Source organism: Prunus avium, chromosome 7, assembly GCF_965620075.1.
Source record: "Prunus avium chromosome 7, drPruAviu1.hap1.1, whole genome shotgun sequence".
Classification (NCBI taxonomy): domain Eukaryota; kingdom Viridiplantae; phylum Streptophyta; class Magnoliopsida; order Rosales; family Rosaceae; genus Prunus; species Prunus avium.
The window spans coordinates 5,996,555-6,019,984 of record NC_142290.1 but is presented as its reverse complement, the minus strand read 5'-3'; the positions used below and the strand labels follow the sequence as shown (position 1 = coordinate 6,019,984).

At 36.5% G+C, this 23,430-nt stretch overlaps 1 protein-coding gene across 2 annotated transcripts; it reads right to left on the bottom strand.

Annotated features, from left to right (window-relative positions):
- Window positions 1-11,885: 11,885 nt before the first annotated feature.
- Window positions 11,886-23,043, bottom strand: LOC110763839 (histone-lysine N-methyltransferase, H3 lysine-9 specific SUVH1). 2 transcript variants are annotated; one of them, XM_021966722.2, is made up of 3 exons: window positions 22,784-23,043; window positions 19,930-22,247; window positions 11,886-12,203 (listed from the first exon to the last, which is right to left on the bottom strand). In XM_021966722.2, the coding sequence occupies exon 2, from the start codon at window positions 22,177-22,179 to the stop codon at window positions 19,984-19,986; it is 2,196 nt and encodes a 731-aa protein (XP_021822414.1). In that variant the 5' UTR covers window positions 22,180-22,247; window positions 22,784-23,043; the 3' UTR covers window positions 11,886-12,203; window positions 19,930-19,983. The 2 variants fall into 2 exon arrangements, with proteins under 2 accessions (XP_021822414.1, XP_021822413.1); XM_021966721.2 differs by having other exon boundaries at window positions 19,930-22,370; window positions 22,784-23,042.
- Between the last annotated feature and the right edge of the window lie 387 nt (window positions 23,044-23,430).

Genomic DNA, 23,430 nt, shown 5'->3' with positions numbered 1-23,430 from the left:
CCTTTTCGTTTTACAAAAGATAATAACCTCCTTCATCCGATCGGGATGAGTTTAACTTTATCCCCAAGCTTAACAGTAGGTAGATAGCATCCACTCACATGGTAGTTTGTTAAGCAAACTGACAAATATCTCACCTATGACTAGACTAGTCCTATTAAAGCATTTTCATCCGCTTATTATGGCAAAAGATAAGCAAGGCAAAGACTATTATTATTCACACGAATAGTGCCTGTTCAAGCAATTTTTTTGTTGATTTTCCACTCATTATCATGTCAACCCAAGGGCAATCACCATTCACATGAGATATGAGGAGAGGAATTTGTATAGAGTTTTGGTGTGGGAAGTGAAGAATATGGCTAAGTATTTATTAAAACAAAATTTTTGAAATTTTTGTTCTTTTTTCCCTTTTTTTGTGTGAAATATTTCTCTTTTGAATCTTGAAAAAGGTCTTAAGTTTTTGTTCTCCCTAAAAAGTGTTGTGTATTTTAGCATTGGTAGTAGTTTTTAGTAAATTAAGCCCAAAAAATGATCTTTAATATGCTTTGTGGAATGTTATTATAAGCATGCCACTATGTACTTGAAAGCTTAAAAGAAAGAGTGTGAATCAAACGTGATGTTAATGTGGTTATCTTGTGCCTTAATAAATCTTAACTTCTTATCAAGTCATTCTGTTCCAAGTGGGGAACTGGCCGAAACTGGTTCTTTTATATGCCTGGTTTGATAAGGACTTTATTCCACTTGTGCGATTTATAACTCAAACAAAGAAAGTAGTGGGAAGAGATCATACTGAAATGGTAACTTCTATCACTTATAAAACTATGTCCGAATGGATATTACAAACTAAAAGAAGCAAAATGATTCGATTGGACTGAAATACAACAAAAGGAAAGAAAATCAAACTGAGTGAACTTCAGTCTAGATAGACTAAAGTGAGATTTAACTCAAACAAAGCAATCACAGTTGGTATTGATTGTCAACTGAAAATCATACGAGTGAAGGCAAAGCAAATAAACAAGAGATTTCTTAGGAGTTGTCAATTGGAAATCAAAGAGTGAAAGCAAGAAACTTGATACCAAATTGATCAAGTTGAAAGCTATTTTGAAATATTGATTGTGTGTCCTTTCTTCAATCTTGATTTTCTAATAATGTTGTGACAACAAGAGTATATCTTGGCTATTCAACATCAACTATCATACTTATTTCGAAATAAAGTAGAAATTAAGATTATATATTCTATAATCTGTTAGCCAAATAGAAGAAACAATTAATATAAACAATGGTTTTCTTTGTAGTTTGTGGGTGCTAATTTTGGGCCATAAGAGCTAGATTACTTTTTCATTTTACGCAGGAGTAATTCCTTTACTGTTTCTTTTTCTAATTTAACAATTGAAATGTAAGTCCCCATTTGCATATATGTTAATTTGTCTTGATATCAATGAAATAAGTTGTTGCATAAGTGAACTTGTTTGCAATGATATCAATGACAGAAAATTCGATTTAACGAAAAATGAAAGTTAAATGGGCTAGTGGTTTGGCTCAGTCTCGGGCCGGATCCAAACACGACACGAGTATGACCCGTTTTAATGTGGGTTTGAGTTTTGGGCCAAGTTGGGCTAAATATTTTTTTTTATAGGTGTACAAGCACGATCATGTTCCGATTAATTAAATGGGTTAGCCCGACTTAACTCGAATAACTTAGTGACACAATTTTATACGGATCGGGCTGGCACAACCCATTTGATACGTCTAGCTTTGTGGTTGGGGAGAGAGGAGGGAAGGATAGGGGAGGAGAGGGGTGGCAAAGGAGTCCACCACCTCCAAAGGAGGGCAGCACCTGGAGCTTAGTGTTCGAAGGTTTTTTTTTGTTTTTGTTTTTTATCTTTTTAAATTGACGTTGGTCTTGCTGTTTTTCTCCAAGTCTCTATCCGCTTGCAATGGGCTTGTAGCTCAAGTTGTTAAGAGTATTTACCCATGCATCCTACGTCCTAGATTCGCTTCCTCCTCCCGCAATATCACTTTGTATAAATTAAAAAATGCGACATTTAGTAAAAAAATTCAAAAGAAACAAGCAGCTTTCAAAAACACCCAAAATATTTTCAAAATGGTGAGAAAGCCCCTTATCTTAAAAAACAAAGACATGCAAGCCCTAGGTCTCTCTCCTCCGTAAAAGACCAAAGCAACATGTGAAGCCTTGTCCTTTTTCAGCAGCAGCGCAATAACAGTATCAGCAGCAGCACAGTAACAATGCCAGCAGCAGCAGCAACAGTGTAGCAGTCCATATTTCAAGAGCTTTGTTTGTACATGAGAATCTGAAATAGTCATGTGAATTTTTTGGATTGTATATTGTGTGCATGTGAAGTACATATGAAGTGTAGAAGAGAGTTCAGAGAGATATAGTATCAGATAGAGAGGCTTCTCCTTTCATCCTTAGCCATCTTTGGTAAAGTCGGTGAAAATAGTGTATATAGTTTGTAACTCCGAAGAGAGAAAGTACGAACAATACTAGAGAAGAAAAAATCTCAGTACTTCCTCCTTCAAGTTTTCAAATCAATAAAACTTCCTTTGTTCATATACTTTCTCTTATCTTCTTCACTTTCTAACTTCGACCACTGTTAATACCACCGATCATTGTTAATATCTCCAACCACTGTTAATACCTGGTTATAACAATTTCAGCAACAAAAGCAATTAAGTAAGTCTTTTTCTCTTTCATTTTCTTGGTTTACTTAGCAGACTTCTTGTCCAAAATAGGGAAACACTTTTATAATTATGTTATTATCTTGCTAAACTGACGATCAGTACTTTGTTTGAGCACTTGGTCATGTTTTGTATTTGCCATATGATAATTGGATGTCTATCAGGGAACCTCTGAGTTCTGCTCCATAGCCTTTTAAGTTGGTGTCTTTGCAGTTCCATGTTCTAGTTCCATGTTCTAGGCATGGTGTCTGGTTGTTATTTTGGCCTTTAGAAATCTTGACCGAGACCCCGCTTGAAAAATGGTATCGGAGCTTTAGTTTAGCACCTTAATAATATGATTATGATAGTAAAGTACCTTGAGGACAGAAGTTAATCAACACAACTGATAAAAACCAACGTTTTATAATCTGTTAAAATTTTGTTAATCACTAGAATCACCAGTTAAGAACAGTAAACCTTTTGCATGTTTGGCCCTTGGTGGACATCTATTAGAATAAAAGAAAGGTTACAAGAATTAAAGAAACAGAAGGCTGAATACCAAAGAGAAATTAGGAATTTAGAAGAATTAATAAAATCACCAGAAGTAGGTAATTATCCTAGAAGAAAACTAGAAATACATAATAGCATAACAAGGAACCAGTACCATTTAGAAGTCTGTAAAGAATCCATAGAAGCATTTCAGGAGCATTTAGGCATCTTAAAAGAAAAAGGTAGACTTAGATAAATTTATATGGTAGAGTACCTTAATTTAGAAATTAGTGAACAACAAAAGAAAAAATTAACTTTAGATAATAATATGTTAGTTAGTTTTTTTCCACAAAAAGAACACAAACATCTATTACATAGCAGTAACAGTCCCTTAGAAAATAGTATTGTTGACCTTTTAATTAGTCAAGCAGAAAGTGTAAAATTTGAACATAACAAACATAATAGAATAGTTCAACAATTATTAGAATATTTTCAGAAAAATTCCTTAAAAACAATTAGACAAAACTTAGACTATATAACATCTCAATTAGAAGATCTCATAGATAGTAAGAAATCAAAGACCTCATAGATCTCATAGATGGTAAACCAAAACAAATAGAGCTTCAGTCATTAGAAATTATTGAGCAATTAAAAATAGAAGTACAAAAAATACAACTAGTACAAAAAACATTAACTGAACAAGTAGAAAAGTTGCATAGTAAAATAGATAGACTTTTAGTTTAATGACATATTCTAAAATTAATAATAAATATATCAAAGCATTAGAAGAAGTTGGTGAACTAGATAAGGAACCAGTAGGTCTTACAGAATTTACAACATCTGTAGCAAGTAGTAATATCCCTATAAGACAAAATAATTTAATTATCCAATTAATTTTAAATCTAGCTGAAAAAGTAGATCAATTAGAAGAACAGATAACAAAAATTAATCAAATAGTGCACAAAACTACTTCTACACTACCCAAAGACTTAGTTGATAAATTAGATAGTTTATCCTTAGAAAATAATCCTTATAAAAGAAAAAGTAGAATAAATCCCTTTGACAATAGTAAATGGAACTCTTTAGAAGAAAAGGAAAAGAAATAGTTAGAACATAAGATATATACCCTAGTGAACAAGAAGCACAAGAATTTCTTAGAAAAGGTTTTGAAAAATCTCTGAAAAATAAATATAATTTATATCAATTAGGAAGATTTGAAAATAAACATAGCATTGTAAGTTGTATCAGCCAACATGAAGTAAGCTATATAGATAAGGAAGTAACTCTTAATTTACTTAGTAATACAGCAATATAACATCTTAAAAAGTCACACTATCAACAAATTCATATAGGAACAATTATGATAGGAATAGCTGGACTCACAAGAGCACAAGTAGGAACTAAAGCATTAGTATACATATATGATGACAGATGGGATAACCATCAACAAGCAGCTATAGCTACAGCAGAAGTAGATCTTAGGACAAACCTAGCAGTCATAGGATGTATTCCTAATTATGTCATGAATATTAGAGAATTTAGTAAACATATTAAAATTAGCATAAGAACAAAAAATTATAATATGAAAGATGAATATAAAAATTTAAGTATTAGTCTTATGTATGTAGGAAAAATTTCAGATAACTATAACTATAATTTTAATGTAGAATTCCAAAATTTATTACAAACTTTTGGTAGTAAACATGTTAATATGATAGAGGCAAAATTCGTAGATAATAGCTTTTTAGAGGGAACATAATGGATTTTACCCAATTTACAAGTAGCAAAAAATAGACAACCTGATAAAGCACAAATCTTTGAAAATCGTGTAGGTGAAGCAATTGTAAGATTTACTAATTGTAAGCAAATAAATGATATAGAGGACTTAGAAAGTGAATTAGAAGAAGAAATACATATGGCATTTGATAATTTAGAAATAAATATGATTGAGCCTAATTTTGATAATATAGTTGATAAACTCATAGATGACATAGATAATTTAGATGAAGAGGAATATATAGAAAAATATAAAACTTATGATTTAGGATTACATAGATTATCAGATAAAGAAATGAAAGATTTGATTTTAAATATAGGATTATAACATATTTTAGGAGAAAAAGAAAATCAAAATATGTTAATTGAAGTAGAATGCATGCCAGTAGAAGACCAATATAATTCAACTGGACCATCTGTAACCCCTACAAGTAGAACAAACCAGCATAATCTTAGGCAAACTAATGAACCATATAGAGAAAATAATGAAGAAACTGGTAGAAGTGCTTTTCAACAAGAAACATTCGAACTAAGAAAATATAGAATCCCTTATAAAGGAATTGAACAAATTAGTTTAGTAGGAAATATATTAAACTTAGATCATGTAGACCCACAAGATTGGGAAAAAAACTATAGAAAGATGGGAAAAAGGATGTGTACATGCAGCATTAATGTTAGATTTTAGCAATAATAAAGATATGTTAGATTACTTTGAGCATACTTTAGATGGAATGGTTTTTGATTATTTTCAAGCATGGAAAACTAAAAATCCAAGAGAACATCAAGCAACAAAAGAAATGTTTAATATAGATGCATTTATTAAATTAATTAAATATGAATTTTTAGATCATAATAGATTAGATGGTAGAAATGAACAAGAACAAATTAGAGCCAAAAGAAATTTAGAACAATTACAAATCTATGATTTACAATATATTAGTGAATATACTTCGAACTTTTTCAAGTATTTAGGTAGAACATGTAGAATTGATGATCTTAATTTATTAGATACTTATATGACAAAAATTGAAGGACCAATAGGAGAAAGAATCTGGAATGAATGGCAAAAACACCGTAGGAAACTAGATGTATCCATAGGAGCAAGAATACAACATGTATACGATATATTACGATCAGAATGTAGTCAAATAAAAGCAAAAAGACAAATTAGAAAACAGTTTTACATGAGCTGTAAAAATATAGATTTACCTAAACAATATGGGGATGTCATAGAAAACTTAGGCAGAAAAAGCCATATAGAAAGAGTTATAGAAAATATAGACCTTATAAACAACAATGTAAAAACTTTAGAATTCAACCTTCAAAAACTTTTAGAAGAAGAAAATATATCCCTAAACAATTTAAGAAAAGAACAAATAAACCATGGATTAGAAAATATAAAGTACCTTATAAAAATACATGTAAATGTTATCTTTGTGATGAAGTATGACATATTAGACCAAAGTGTCCCAAATTAGGAAAGCAACCTAGAGACAAAATACAACTAATTGAGCAATTTCAATTAGAAGATGATGAAGACTTAGAATCAATTTATAGTATTGATGATAATTTAAGTGATAATGAAAGTATTTATAGTGTTAATGCATTAGACTCAGAGTCAGAACCAGATTACTCTAGTAATTTTGATAGTGAATTAGATGAATATATGTGTATGTTTGAGGAACAAACAGAGCATGAGGAATTTAAATATGTTAATTTAGGATGGCCTCAAGAGTGTAATCAATGTAAGAAAATAGTAGTAGAAAAATATTACACTAAGACAGTAGTTTATTGTAAACCTTGTTTCAATAATAGACCAATAGAAATAAATACAGTTGAAATAATAGAAAACAATAATCAAAAGAATAATTGCCCTGGTATAGAGAAACAAAAGACTAGTTCGTTAATAATAATTAATTGTGAGTTAGAATTGTCAAAAGAACATAAAATTCAAACAATAGCTAGGATAGATGCAGGAAGCACAAAAAATATAATAAAAGAAGAGTTAGTGCCAAAACACTTTAGGCAAAAACTAGCTAGACCAGTAAGAATTATACACTTTGATACAAGACCTGTATACTTAACACACTGTATTAATAATATACCAATTAGGATAGAAAGACAATAGTTTAATTTACCCTTAACCTTTATATCCCCATTAGGATCATATCCCTTTATCTTAGGATTAAATTTCTTAAAAAGTTTACAAGGAGGATTTTTATATACACCTCCAGATATTACATTTTTTAAGAAAGGTATAACCACAACTTATCAGAGTAATATATTAGAGTCTTACAATAGTATTAACATAGAAGAACAAAATTTTAAATACTATAATATGGAAGAATTAGAAGAAATAAATTAAGAAAAGATAGATGAACAAAATAATCTAGAATATGATGATATAATATTTGACCATGAGTATCCAATTGTAGGAGAAATAAAGTCTTTAGAAATTAAGCAAATAGATAGACCAAAGAATTTAGAAGAATTGTTACAATTAGCTGAACAAACTAGAATCATAGGAGAAGATCCCCAATTACCAATTACATTGGAATAAGAATAAGATATTAGCAAAATTAGACATCATTAATCCAGACTTAACAATTAAAACGGCAGATATGCCTTGTAATTTGTTAGATAAGCAAGAATTTGAACAACAAATAAAAGAACTTTTAAACTTAAAAGTAATTAGACCCTCAAAATCTAGGCATAGATCAGCAACCTTTGTAGTTAGAAAACATTCAAAACTTAAGAGAGGTAAAGCTAGAATAGTGTATAATTATAGGAGATTAAATGATAATACTTATGAAGATAGTTATAAATTACCAAATAAAGATGAACTTATGAATAAAATTCAAGAAAGTAAATATTTTAGTAAATTTGATTGTAAATCAGGATTTTGGCAAATTAGATTAGCAAAAGAGTCAATCCAATGGACAGCATTTACTTGTCCAGAAGGACATTTTGAATGGCTTGTAATGCCATTTGGATTAAAAAATGCACCATCGATCTTTCAAAGAAAGATGGACCAAATCTTTAAGAAGTATGATAATTTTTGTAGTGTATATGTAGATGATATACTAGTTGATAGTAAAGACAAAATTGAACATAGAAAACATTTATAAATTATTTTGAAAGAATTTATTGATAATGGTATAGTCATAAGTAGGAATAAAGTAGAGCTTGAAAAACAGGATATAGAATTCTTAGGTATGAATATTAAGTCAGGAACTATACAATTACAAGAACACATAGCTAAAAAAGTTTTAGAATTTCCAGATAAACTAGAGGATAAAAAACAATTGCAAGCATTTTTAGGTTTATTAAATTATGCTAGAAGTTTTATCCCTGATTTAGGAAGAAAGATTGCAGCATTGCATAGTAAAACTAGTAAAATAGGACAAAAATATTTTAATAGTGAAGATATTAAATTAGTTCAAAGCATCAAACAAGATATTACTCAACTAAAACCTTTAGCATTACCATTAGAAAATAATTACAAGATAGTAGAGACAGACGCATCATCAATAGGATGGGCAGGAATTTTATATCAAAAGAAACATAAGGAAGAACCAAAATCTGAAGAAAAAGTTTGTAGATATGCATCAGGAAAATTTAATGATATACAGGCTAGACTTCCAACAACTGACTTAGAAATATTAGGAGTCATTAACTCCCTTGAAGCATTTTCATTATTTTTACATAATGAGATATTTACTATTAGAACAGTTTGTCAAAATATTGTTTCACATTATAATAAAATTACTACTAATAAACAAGCAACCCGAAGATGGGTCAATTTTGTTGATTCTATTACAGGAAATGGATTTAGACCGATATTTGAGCATATTAAAGGTACGGATAATACTTTAGCAGATATCTTATCCCGTATTATTCATTAACAAGTATGCAATATTTTGGACCATCATCCTCTGGCAGCAAAAATAGTGGTACACCATCACAAGGTGGTAATCCATTAAGCATGATTAGTCAAGCATGACCAATAGTGAATACTTATTTTTATAATGGAATTTCAGTACAAGAAGTTAGAAATCTTGCTTTAAAATATTGTACTCAAGCATCATTAGCAGAAAAACAAAGAGTTCTTTTAGATAACTTTTGGAACATTAGAACAAATACTGAAAGCATGAGAAAAGGGCATGAAAAACTTATTGGAGCCCTTGAGCAAGAGTTTTTAGCATATAATTATGACTATAAAAGAGCAGAACAACAGCTTTCTTTTTTGCAGGAAAAACACGAAGAGCAAAAGAAGGACTATGATACAATAGTAAATTTTTTTAGAATCATTAATTTAAGATGTCAAAATCTAAGTATGGTTTTACAAGAAAAGGAGGCTAATGAGCCTAACTTACTTGAGCATAATAGTGAATTTTCTCTTGAGCAAAAATCTAAAAATCCATATTTTCTTCAAACTCAAGCTAGAGAGAGGTATAGATTTTTACCACAAGATATTAAGGATCATATGGTTAGATTAGCGTATGAGCAAAATACATCTCTTCAACTGTACATTCAAGCTTTTCTTATCAATTTAAAAAATAATCCACATCCTGGTATAAAAATTATTACCAAAAGTTGTTCTCATTATACTATCTACTTAGCTAGTATTAACATGGTCGAATATAGAGAACTGCATTTAGAGCATAAGCAAAAAACTTTCATAGTTACTCCAGCATTTTTAGCAGAGCATAGCTATTTAGGTCAACTTTATATTGAAGATAGTGATCATTTAGATTCATTTTCCTCAAAATTTAAAGAAGTCATAAGTTTTTATCTTCCTCTTTGGAAAAATGTAAAATTAGATTTTACTAGTATACCCCCAGAGTGGTTTAAGGATGACATTTACCCAGATAGAGCACAACATAGAATTATTATTTCTTTTATGGAACTACTTAGTCCGGCAGAATCAGCAAAAACAGGGATTCCTACCAAGCAGGACATCCAAAAATATAGAGGAGTAATAATAGCAGAGCAACAATTGTTCAACGATGATCGTCTGAACCTCCTGTATCAATCCAATTTTCTCAAAATTTATTTAGAGTCTACATCCAGGAGACCAGATGAGACATACGGATTCAGAATAAGCACAACTGGAGCAGAAGTTTTTGATGAGATTTATAGCCAAATAGCAGGACAAATTGAAGTAGAAGATAATGACAACACATATTGGAATAGCCTAGGAGAAGAAGAACTCCATAACATAGACAACATGATGGAAGCATAATGGAGTCCTCATCCTTTCACATGAAGGATCATCTCAATAAAAGAAGAATATTTGGCTCCATACGGCATTATTTGAAAGGAAGAAACATTTTGGTTCCATACGGCTAGCAAAAAGAAGAAGGATTCCTTAGGCAATATCAAAATGAGTAAGGGCATTATTGTCCAAACACTTTAATTTTGTCCTTCTTTATAAATAGTCCACCAATTTTGGGTTTATTTATAGTCTCCCGTAAAAAATCTCTCTCCCCTCCTTGCTCGCTTCCCTCCCTGATTCTCTCTAGTCTCTCTCAATTCTCGCTTCCCAAAAACTCTACTACTCAACACCGTAAATTTAATTTCCTAATTTTCATACAAGTTTCAATGTTGAAGCTTATCTCCTCTTCTTCATCATACCTTCGGGCTCGAGTCCACAATTTGAGCTCTAACTTGGGACTTCGGCTTGGCCCTCCGAGCTGTCCTTGTCATGACTCCGAGTTCTTGGCTCGCTACTAGGCAATTATGCACAGCGACGGGTCTGATTAAATGGTAGAACTTGAGTCTTAAAGAAGGTGAGGAGGGAGATGTTGAGTTGCAGGCTTCGTCAGTAACAACAGTGCCCAAGAATTCAATTTTGAAATTGTTGCATAAAATTCCAAGTTAAAAAGCATCCATGCAATTGAAGTTGACTAATAGATATTGAAATGGGAGAGGGAATCGAAGAGAGGGAGGTGAAGGGGTTGGGGAGAAAGAGAGAGATATAATGACAGGATAATGTAAGTTTTGAAAAACATTTAAAATAAACTAATTTTAAGCTAGACATGCTAGATTATTCTAATGACCGAGATGAGGTGAAATGCGGATAAATGGGCGGAGTATAAATGTAGAAATTCGGAAACCGAAGCAAAGCAACCCAGGTTGATAACCAGGTTTTAGGCCGAAAGGCTCCAAATAAATTGCCTTTCAAAATTTCTTATTTCCAATCTGTTGAAGCAATTGTATTTAGATTGTAAAACTTAGTAGTTGATTATAAATATGACATAATATGTATAATTCTCGTGTTGTAAAACTCAACAATTTCTTCGGAAAGAGGCCTATGTCTTCGGAGCCTTTGTATATCTTTACTTGCGCCTAAACCCTGAACCCTTACATTGTAAAGAGCTCTATATCTTGCACAATTAAGCCAAATTTGATTATATAGTGTTCTCTAGCTGAGGAAAATGAACCGACCAATAAAATTAGGGTTTTTTTATTTTATTTTTATTTTTGAGTGTAGGATTGTATCGTGTAGGCGCCTTTTTTTATTTTTGCCTACGGCACCAAAAGCTCAGGGTCAGCCCTGTCCCTCGTCCAAAAAAGTGGGTACCCCTCAGCCCTGGGCGAAGGACAAAAACTTCTATATCACGGGGATACCACATGCCAAACAAGGCTAGATATACAGTTTAACAAATTTATCTCTTTCCCGTGGCATTTTTCCTTGCAACTATACTTCCAATGCTCATCTGTGGCACTTGGGGATCGTATTCTCATTCAGTCATTCATATTTTTGGGCAAGAAAATGGTCAATCTTGGTCTCCTCACGGAGGAGAATGTGGATCCACCTGAAAAGGCTTGTTTAAACCTATTTGAATTTTGACTCAAAGTTGAGCAAAAGTCACGTTAAAAACATGTTATCTGACAGACCTAACATAGTTTGTGCCAAAATACCCACCCAGCAAAAGGCCTACCAAATCTTCAAAGCCGCAGCGTGTATTTACCAAAAATAGAAACCTAATTATACAAGGAAAGTGCATAGAAGAAATTAAACTAAACCCACCGCCGCCGGAGGTCTCCTAGTAAAATTCATATTACAACTTGATACAATAATTAGTACATTGACAGTGAAAGGATCCTGCACATGCCCATTAGCTAAAGTCATAAATGGGAAAATATGGTGTTCCTGAATACCTGTGAAACCAGATGCCTTCCAAGGTAATGAATACAGCACAGGAACAGTCTGCATGATCCCTTTCTTGCTGTAAAAAAAAAAAAAAGCACACCACCTGCACAAGGGCCAGGGCAATATGGAATGGGTAAGTGCATAGTTTAAATAGAAAAATGCTTTTATTATAAATTTTTTAAGGAATGAAGTTGTTTATAAGTGACAATGCTACAGTAAACTATTTGGACATTGAAAAATAACAAGAAGGAAATAGAGCACATATCAAATGCCCATAGCAAGATTTTGATGGAGTATGAAATTGAACTATTAAATTACAAGATTTAACAACAAAGACAAGAATTCCTGACCTGAAGGTGGCATGGATGTAAATCAACAACAGAGGTGGAGTTGGAATGTGGGATTTTAAAGTGTGACGCACTGGTGATTATAGAGTGGACCAGACAGGATGGTACTACGGAGGATTTCCACATATTACAGTAGATTTATAGAATCATAATTCATCTAGTAACAATCAACAGAGATTCATGGAATGGTTATCGGTTTTAGTTTGCTTACAATGCATTTATAAGATCCGAATATATTTTCCAAATGGGTTATCGGTGTTCTGAGCTGACAATGACTAGTAAATATATTTTCCAAATGATATTTCTTCTTGCTAATCAGAGTGGTAATCAGGGGCCAAAGAAATGACGGAGAGAGAGAGAGAGAGAGAGGGAGGGGGAGGGGGAGGGGTGAGTGTGAGACATATTCCTAGAATCTTTAACATCGAAGCAAAGGAATTCCGAATTAAGGTAGATGACCTATCCTTTGGAGGGTCAATTCTAATTACAGAGAAGGCTAGAGCGCGGTTGTTCCATGTTTCTCTTGAACTTAGATGTGTGAATTGGCTGGTCAAAGAGTTGCAGATGCTTGTGGAAAATAAAGAACAGAGATTTTTCCGACAGTATAAGGGAGATTTCTATCAAGTGTGGGTGGAGATGCTTAATAATGGGAAGGGCACTCACATGCGATTGACGAAGTGCATTCATGGAGCACTAAGGTCTGTGATTGTCCCTCAGGGTCGAGACAACATTGGTTGGGTGTTGATGAAAGAAAATCTAGAGGTCATTTTGACAGGAAGAAGCAACTCAAACAGGGTCAATTCATCGGCAGAAGTTGATTATAACACCTCGAATGGCAGAGGTAGAGAGATGGGCAGAACCTACAAGGAAGCGGTACAAAATGAGAAAGAGCCAGAAAGGAACAATGCTATGGCTGGGAATTCGAACTGGAGTTGGGTGGTGGTCTGTGAGAGGCAAGTTCTACATCAAGCTTGGAGTGATATCAGATTGGCCTTATCAAGCTGGTTAGATGAAGAGGTTGAACTATTTCCCTACCAGGTTAACAGGGCTTTTTTCGTCTGTGAAAGTAAAGCGGAGGCCATGAGAGTTAGTAGCATCGGTAAATTGGTGATGGAGGGACAAACTGATGTACTTTTGTATAGTTGGGAACGGGGTCTGGAAAATAATATCCCTAAAATTGTTAGCTATGGAGGTTGGCTTGGGGTTTCTGGCCTTCCTATGCATTGGTGGAGAAAAGATTTCTTCGAACGTATAGGGAACGAATGTGGGGGGCTGGTTGAATTGGACCAGAGGACGGAAAACTTCAAGTATCTATTCGAAGCAAGAATCAAAACAAGGAAAAATCACGTCGGATTTCTCCCCGAGATTGTGATTATTAATGAAGGATCAGAGAGCTATTTTGTGAAGATCAGACCGTTATCTCCGGCGATTATGCCCACCAAGTCTCGGCCTCCTCCGCCTAAAACAGTGGGTGATCGGAAACCAGTGAAAACAATTGACAGAGATGGGTCGGTACGGACTGTCAGTCACAGGGACTCTTTGCACCCCCACGTGGGGGTGGAGCGGGGCAATCACATCGGGATGAGGATTTTCGAAGGTACCGAGGGAGAGAACTGTAGTTTGACGGCTAAATCATTGGAATGCGGAAGCAGGTTAAGCGGGATTGGCAGAATTTCTGGGTTGCAGGCTGCACAGATGGAGACAAATGCGGAACTTCGTCAAGTTCCAGAAAATCTGGTCAGAAAGTCAACCATGGTGGCTGTTAAAAAATCTAGAGATTGGGCTGTTAAATCGGGCCCAAATTTTGGGCCTGTTTTGGAAACTATTTCAGAGCCTAAACCTGAGAAACCTTCCTTATCTATCTTTGGGCCTGAAGGTAATTGTGACCCAATACTAAAACTTCAGGGTAATGGGAGTTGGGCTGGACCTGCTCAAAATGGAACCAGATTTTTTTCCAGGTTTAAATCTTCTAGAGAAATGAGAACTTTATCAAGGAGACCATGCGCCTCATTCACTCAGGAAGTGCGACCTGGACACGGAGGGGAGTATGCTACCATGGCTGAAGCGAATCAGGAGGACGAATCTTGCGATTCCGTAGATGGCAGATCGATCGCCTCAGTTGCGACAGAAGATGATGACCTCCCTTCTGAGGTGGAGGAGACAATTGATGTAATTGAATGTGACGACGGGTCTGTCGCTGGAATTCTGAATGGGCAGATTGAAGGGATGGCCTTGGAGGGGCAGGATGGGCTGGGAGAAAAAAATTCCGGTGGAGGCAATGATGGGGACGATGATAGAACGGGTTTGGAGGGGGGTGGTGAACACAAACTTGATGGGTATGTGAAGGATTTCAGAAACACGAAAAAAGGGGGGCATATTGATTTTGGTTCGGAGGACCGAGCGGACATTGAAGCGGAGAAGAGGAAGATTATGGAAGGAGAGGACAACGAAAACCATGTGGGCGATGGTGTACCTTTGATTATACATGACTCTGAGAGGGAGAAAGATGCGGGGTTGATTGGGGAGACGACCAAAGCAACTGAATTAGTAAGTTACAGCCGAAGAAAAAGACTAGGTGAGGGGAAACATTCCCGGATTATGGCCAAACTGAACCTCACGATTGTTCCTATTAGGAAGCAGCTGTCACGCGGTTGTCTCTCGAAATCAAGCCGATCAAATGGTGAATCTGGTAGGAAGGGGAGACGGAGTCCGACGAGGGTCGAACTGGAAGTGGATAGTGTGCAATCTACTTTGCTTCAGAGGGAGGCCAAGTTAATTAAATGAAGATCATATCCTGGAATGTTAGAGGTCTAGGGAGCAGAAGGAAAAGGATGGTGGTGAAGGAGCAATTGCTACGTGTAAATCCAGATATTGTTATTTTGCAGGAGACTAAGAAAGAAGTCTTTGACAGAAGGCTTGCAGCGGGTGTTTGGGGGTCTAGATTCAAAGAGTGGGTGTATGCCCCTTCAAGGGGCAGGTCTGGTGGGATTGTGGTAATGTGGAATTCTCAAACCGTCTCCATTTCTGACTATGAAATTGGAGAATTTTCTGTTTCTATAAGAATTATAGATGTCTCTGGGGGGGACTGGTGGTTATCAGGTATTTATGGCCCTTGTCAACCCAGGGACAGGAGAAGATTTTGGGAGGAATTAGCAGGGTTGTTCGGCTTGTGTGGTCATACATGGTGTATTGGGGGGGACTTCAACGTGGTTAGGTTTGTCTCTGAGAAATCTAACGGAGGAAGGATGACAAGTAGTATGAAGAACTTCAACGATTTCATTGACGACACAAATCTGCGAGACCCTTGTCTCTTGAATGCTGCCTTTACATGGTCTAATTTTAGAGAAACTGCAGTGTGCAGAAGACTTGATAGATTTCTCTTTTCAGAAGCTTGGGAAGATTCTTTCCCCCAGGTTAAACAATTGGCGTTGGCAAGAGTCACCTCTGATCACTGTCCCATTCAGCTGGACACTTCTAATTTGAAATGGGGTCCCGGGCCCTTCCGTTTTGAAAACATGTGGCTTGAACACCCTGATTTTAAGAAGAATTTCAAACTGTGGTGGGGGGAAGACCAGATATTCGGGTGGGAGGGCTACAAATTCTCTAGAAGGTTGAAGACTCTAAAACAGAAAATGAAGAACTGGAATAAAGAAGTATTCGGGAATTTGGTCGCTGCAAAGATTGCGGCGGAGGCTAGAATTGCGGCTCTCGATTTGTTGGAAGGGCAGGGTGGGCTAGATAATAATCTGAGAAAAGAAAGGGAAGATTTATACATGATGGTGAGTGAGTTAATCCACAAAGAAGAGGTGAAGTGGAGACAAAGGGGGAAAGTTCAGTGGGCGAGAGAAGGGGACAGCAACACTAAGTTTTTTCATCGTATAGCAAGCGGCAGAAGGAAAAGGAATTTTATTCAGAAACTGGAAGTAGAGGGATCTGGCATGGTTGTCAGTGAAGGGGAAATAGAATCGGAGATCATTAAATTCTTCAAAGATCTTTACAGTAGCAACGTAGAGGCGGGGTGGTGTTTAGAAGGTTTGAATTGGAATGCAATCAGTGTCGAGGAGGCTGAATGGCTGGAAAGGCCATTTGAAGAGGAGGAAGTTAAAAAGGCTGTTTTTGACTGTGGAACAGATAAATCACCAGGTCCAGATGGTTTTTCCTTGCTTCTGTTTCAATCTTGCTGGGATATTGTGAAAGAGGATCTTATGAAAGTCTTGGTGGACTTCTTCCATAGTGGTATAATTAATGCAATCACTAACGAGACTTTTATTTGCCTTATTCCCAAAAAGAAGGAATCCATCAAAGTTCGTGATTTCAGGCCTATCAGCCTAGTGACAAGTTTGTACAAAATAGTGTCGAAAGTTTTGGCTTCTAGATTGCGGGAAGTTTTGGGCAGCACTATATCTACCTATCAAGGTGCTTTTGTGAGGGGTAGGCAGATTTTGGATGCGGCCTTGATTGCCAACGAGGTGGTGGAGGAGAGTCGAAGACTAAACAAAAAAGGATTGGTGCTTAAAATTGACTTTGAGAAAGCATACGATCATGTGGAATGGAGATTTGTAGATGAGGTTATGACTAGGAAAGGATTTGGGGACAGGTGGAGAAGATGGATTCGAGGATGCCTCGAGTCGGCTAATTTCTCTGTGATGATTAATGGAAGACCGAGGGGTAAATTTAGGGCCTCAAGGGGTTTGAGACAGGGAGACCCACTATCCCCATTCTTGTTCACTTTGGTAATAGATGTGTTAAGCAGAATATTGGAGAAAGCACAAGCTGCTGATCAGTTTCATGGTCTTTTTCCGGGGCATGAGACTGTGGAGGTCTCCCATCTTCAGTTCGCCGACGATACCATACTTTTCATAGAGGATAAGGAAGAGTACTGGAATAATCTACTTCAGATTCTGGATTTGTTTTGTTTCATGTCGGGAATGAAAATCAACAAATCGAAATGTTCTCTAGTTGGCATTAATCTTGACGACGGGTTGGTGAATGGGCTGGCAGGGGCTTGGGGATGTGAAGTGGGGACCTGGCCTATGTCGTATTTAGGCCTTCCCCTAGGTGGGAACCCCAGAGCAATCAGGTTCTGGGACCCCGTTGTGGAAAAGGTAGAGAATAGATTACAAAAATGGAAGAGAGCATGCTTATCCAAAGGGGGAAGACTCACAATGATTCAAGCAGTGTTGAGTAGTATTCCGATTTACTACATGTCCCTTTTTAGGATTCCCATTGGAGTAGCCAATAGAATTGAGAAGCTTATGAGGGATTTCTTGTGGGAAGGTTTGGATGGGAAAAAAAACCACGCTGTAAGTTGGGAGGTGGTGGGTAAAGCAAAACTCTTTGGAGGACTAGGGGTGGGTTCGTTGAAAGCTAGGGGAGAGGCTCTGCGGGCCAAATGGTTGTGGCGGTTTCCTATCGAAACTCATGCTCTTTGGCACAAAGTAATCAGAAGTATTTATGGAATGGATTCAAATGGGTGGGATGCCAAACCTGCAATTCGAGGATCTAGTCGCAGCCCTTGGAGAGAGATTTCTAGTGGTTTTGAGTTGTTCCTTCAAGGCTGCGTCTTCGTGGTAGGAGGTGGAGTTAGAGTCAGATTTTGGGAAGATGATTGGAGCCGGGGGGGTGTTCTAAAAGACGTGTTTCCAAGACTATTCAATCTGTCCAGGAAGCAAAACCACAATATTTCCTCCTTTACGGACTCGATTGGATCCCCTCTCACTTAGGACTTTGGTTTTCGAAGGAATCTAAATGATTCAGAGATTGTGGAGGTGGCTAGATTGTTGGACTTACTAGAGGGAGTGAGATTGGCCACTTCCAGATTGGATAAGAGAAGATGGAAGCTTGATCCATCCGGTGTTTTCTCCTGTCACTCTCTCTGTACTCATATTCAGAATAGGGGCGAAAGGGAGGTTTTCTCTCCGTACACTCAAATTTGGAAGGCCAAGACTCCTCCTAAAGTTAAGATCTTTGTTTGGCAAGCGGTGTTGGGAAAACTAAATACAGGTGATTCACTACAGAGACATTGTCCCTATACGTGCCTTAGTCCGCATTGGTGTGTTTTATGTAATATGGCTGGGGAAAGCGTGGACCATATCCTCCTTCATTGCCCTTACTCTCTAAAGGTGTGGGAGACGTTATTGAAGGAAGTTAACACAGTGTGGGTAATACCGAAAGGATGCTTTGACCTTTTTTCCATCAGATTTGATGCTTTGGGAAGGGGAAAGAAGGCTAAAATTTTATGGGGCAGCTTGATGCAGGCAGTGGTCTGGAATCTTTGGTTGGAACGTAATAGGAGAATTTTCGAGGATTATAAGGGAGTGGGAATGGTAGAGTTATGGGAAAGAGTGAAGTTTTGGGCTGCTCTTTGGGCATCAACTTCTCACGCTTTTAAGGATATATCCTATCCTACAATTATGCGAAATCTTTTAGCTGTAGTATCTTAAGGAGTGTCTCATGTCTGGCTGGTTTTCTGTGTTGAGTGGCTTTGAGTCTGTTTTTTGGCAAGTGTGTCTGTTTGGTCTGTGTCCTAAATGTCATCATTTTTTCCATTCAATTTTGAATAAAAAGTGTTTCTATTCAAAAAAAAAAAATCTCAAAAAATAAACTGAGATGGGAAGAACGTCCGAAGCTTCAAATTAGAGTTTTAAACAAATATCAAATATGCTGGATTAACATTGCCATAGTTGGAAACTGAAGGACCATATAGAAACATTTCAATAGCTTGGGTATTAAGTGTGGATAAACTTAACTCATATCATCAAAACATTAAAGGCACTTGATTTAAAAATCAATCGGACTCAAAAATATCTTTCAACTATACAATGTATATTCTATGACATATTATTGCTGCCCGCCCAGAAATATGGTCCTAGATACACCAATCTGTACACCAATAACAGATGCGGCATTGGCCTACAGATTGCAGCTGAAAATATGCATCTTGGGATACTGTAGAAGCTCACATTCAGACATTCTCTAGGTAATGCTTCTGACATTAACTGGAGTTCTAGAACACTCAATTTTACTTGTTTATAAAACTACATGTCATGATCATGAAATATTCAAGACCAAAGTAAACTGTCAACAACAAATACCATACTGGTGTTTGTGACAAACATTTACTTTGGAATGTAAAACAAAACTGATTCAACTAAGAACGCATTCTTTAGACACTTTCTGAATACAATTTTACGGACAGTTCCCCCTTTCTTCTACATATTTTGTCTTCAAAACAGGTGAAACATCCACACAAAATCAACAGATTTCATGATAATCCATAATGGAAACACATAAACCGAAGAACCACTTTTAAGTACTGAACATAAACTATTTTCATGATCATACATGCTTTGTTCCAGAATTGATCTATATTTTAAAGTCCAATTCATTTCAGATGCATTTATATGATGAAACAAGAAAACAAGATAAACAGAAAAAGTATCACGGTAATAAACAAACTCAATCAGGGAATTGAAGGCCACTAACCTTTTTCTAGATGCATAAGGTCCATCTTCATCTGATAAAACCATTACCAACCCATTAATAAAAAGAGCCTCTGCACTTTACTGACCCACAAAGACACACTTTCTTCCTCTCATGAGGGATCAATCCATAATCATATGTCAACTCTGTCATCGGAGGAATGTGTCCAACCGCATAAAACGCAATATGGAGGTCAGACTCATTTTTATTTTCACGTAAAACTGGCTGCCAAAATACATTCGGAGAGCAGCTGTGATTCATAAAACGAGCAACATTTCCAGCAGTATTTGCACTTATAATTAGAGGAAATGGGACCTTTGGAGTCTCAGTTGAATCACCAGGCAGAACTCCCAGTGGCTCACATGTACGAGTAGCATCAAAAATATAATCATCTTCATAATCACCCCCCAATTCTTCTACCCCAGATATATTAAGAACTTGTCCTGCATATTCACATAAGAAAGAACCAGCACGGATGGGATCCCAGGACCGCAAACCCCAACCTTTTTCCTTAGTTTTAAACACCTCCAAACGAATTTTCAGGCCACCTTGAGACACTCGATTCCGACAATTAGGGGGGCACTGACAGGAAAGACCACATTCATGTAATAGGGGTGTTTGGTTAACAAGAAGCCCATTTGCAGTATATGGGAGAAAACCTCCGTTTTTCTTAATGCAAGAGCAGTTGGAATTACCAGGGAGACATCCTCCAATACAAGTACATCCAGCAGAAGATTCTGTAAGATTCACCGGTTTTGAATACTGGAGACTAGAAATATATGTGAAGTGTGCAGGGCCTTTCTCGCCATCAACATCATTTACCAGAGTAACGGGTAAATTTTCTGCTCCTGAAGTAAGATCGGGCAATATAAGTCCAACCCTTGTAGTAGTAGTTTCTACTTTCCATTGTTCAATTGATTTCCATATTGTAAACGCTTCAGGCTGGCCAGGTAACCTTACCAATTTATACTTAAATACACTGCAACCACTCTTCCCTTTGTCCACCCATGATTCATGGATTTTATATAGACCATCATAGACATATACCTTCCCAGTTGGATTAGATACATCCTTTAAACCTCGAATTACTCGTACATCATTAGCTCGATGCAAACTTTTCTCCAAAGCGAGGTTACCCCTTTCAAGCTTCTGATCCTTCATTTCCCTGTTGTTCCGGTTATCATTGCTAGCATTACCACCTTGGCCACTGTATATCAACACATTTGCATCCTCCACAGAATCTTCATATCCTCCTGAAGAAACAATGCTCAAGGCCAAAGGCTCGTCTTCTGTACTGTTCTTGACTCCCATGTAATCAATTCCACCCATCGTTGGAGCATGCAATCCAACCAAACACAACTCCATTCGGAAAAAGAAAATATCCCCAACTTCAACACCAGGCACTGCACCAATCCTCCTCTTGGTATTTGTCCTAATTCCCTTATTCATGAAGAGTGTTCCTGCCCTCAGATCGGGGCGTCCCGTTCTTGACGCTCCTGGTATTTTTTCCTTCATCTCTTCAAGTTGCGTAATCCTTCTTCTTAGCAAATCATAGAAAATGAGTGCATATCCAACTGATTCCTTGTTGCCATCAGCTTGCCGGAATGTATCGGTATATGATGTGAGAATATTATCAACTATTGCATCAACATCAACATCAGGCAACGCAACATTAATGTCCTGGCCACCCCTTGTCCTCTTCTGGGACTGGAACTTACCCTTTGACCTCCCCACCTTCCTTGTATTTTCACCGTCAGTAACACTCGTATTGAAACCATCTTCCTCTGCGATCCCACTTTGGGATTGTGGCTGAGCACGACTTCTAGTAATCCTTCTTGATGGCGTAGTATCTCCATTAGAAGTACCCGTATACTGGTTTGGGGTTCCCCTAGCGGTTGAGGATGGAGGTGTCCTAAATGAATTTATTGGGACTGCATTTGATATTGGGTTGTTGAAGACAAAAGGTGTATTTTGGTTGCCTACACCACTTGGTGTTTGTTGATTTTGTTCAAGTGGTCTTTGAGACTCTGCCGAAATGAAGAACGGGAAAAATGGGGAAACCCCAGGTGGGAAAGGACCAGCCGGAGAAGCACAAACAAAAGGAGCAGCACCTTGGGGAGTTGAAAATGAAGAACTACTAGAAGCTGATGGGAAAACCGGAACAAGACGCCTCAAAGGCCTTACATCCAATACCCTAGACTTATCAAATGATCCAAAACCAGGAACAGAGTCTTGACCTAAACTTTGTTCCATGAAATACTCTCAGGCAACAGAAGCACAGTTTTCTACTATCCCAAATCTGATAAGAAAGACTGTCTCCGCTACAAAAGTAGCAGCAACACCATCTTGTCACAGAACGAAGTACATAACAAAGTACATAACAAAATAAGTGCAAATCTTTGCAGAATGCTGGAAAGTACAAAGTTATGGTACAGAATAATTTCCTGCAAACATGCAAGTAGTAAATAAATTAGGCATACCATAAAAACTTCAAATCTGCCTTAAACTTATTAAACTTTCATAGGGAGAAAAAGGGAATAAGAAATCATTTTAATTCACTTTAAGCTACATGCAATACAACATGCAACTAAACTTCTTTAATTTTCCAGTTTTCACAGCAACTGAGCAGAAAGGAAAAAGGGCTAGCCCACTATTTCAGCCAAGTTGAAGTGAGAAATTCAACCAGTATTCTTTTCTTTTTTTAATTTTCAACATTTTCTCAGCTACCAAACAGAATCTTCGATTGGCAAGTACTGGAAGGAAATCAGAGAAGGGAAAATCAAATGCAGAAGATGCTATCTTTCTAACAGATCTAAAACAACAAACTGCTTCAATGAAAATCCAAGCATCGGTATACCTGGTGGTTTCTTCTTCTTTCTTCCGAGATTTTCTTTTGCTGACAAAATTCACTGAACAGAACAACTCTTTTGGATTGAGCTGAACTTGGTAGAGTCAGTCAAGTAGTTACTGTTTTCCTTTTTCTCTCTCCATTTAAGTTTTAACGACAAAAGAGAAACTATTTCTGGATCGCCGTTGGACCGTCCGCTCTCTCACAGTTTCCACTTGGTTGCAGGAGAGAGAAATCGGCTGCTTTACACGTGGATTTCCACTTTTTCTCTTTTGAAAACTAGGATCAAATCAAACTTTGGGGACAAAGATCAAATCAAATTTGCTCGTGCTGTCTTTTTAGGGTAAACCATTGAATACCCTACTTTCTTTCTTTTTCAGTCCTGATATACCCTACTTGTAGAGACACTTATATGAGATGGAGATAACACTGTTTTACAATTTTTGGCCAATTATGATATATCATGTATGGTAACTTTTTCACATGTCAATCTGTGATTGATCGGGTATAACAAAATAATGTTATCCCCATTTCATACAAGTTTTTCTGCTAATTGTAACATACTTTCAATTTACTCTCTATTCTTTGTTTTTGAGAAATTAAGGATTTGAATTACTTTTTTTTTGTTAATTCATCTCAACGCTTAGATTCCCTCA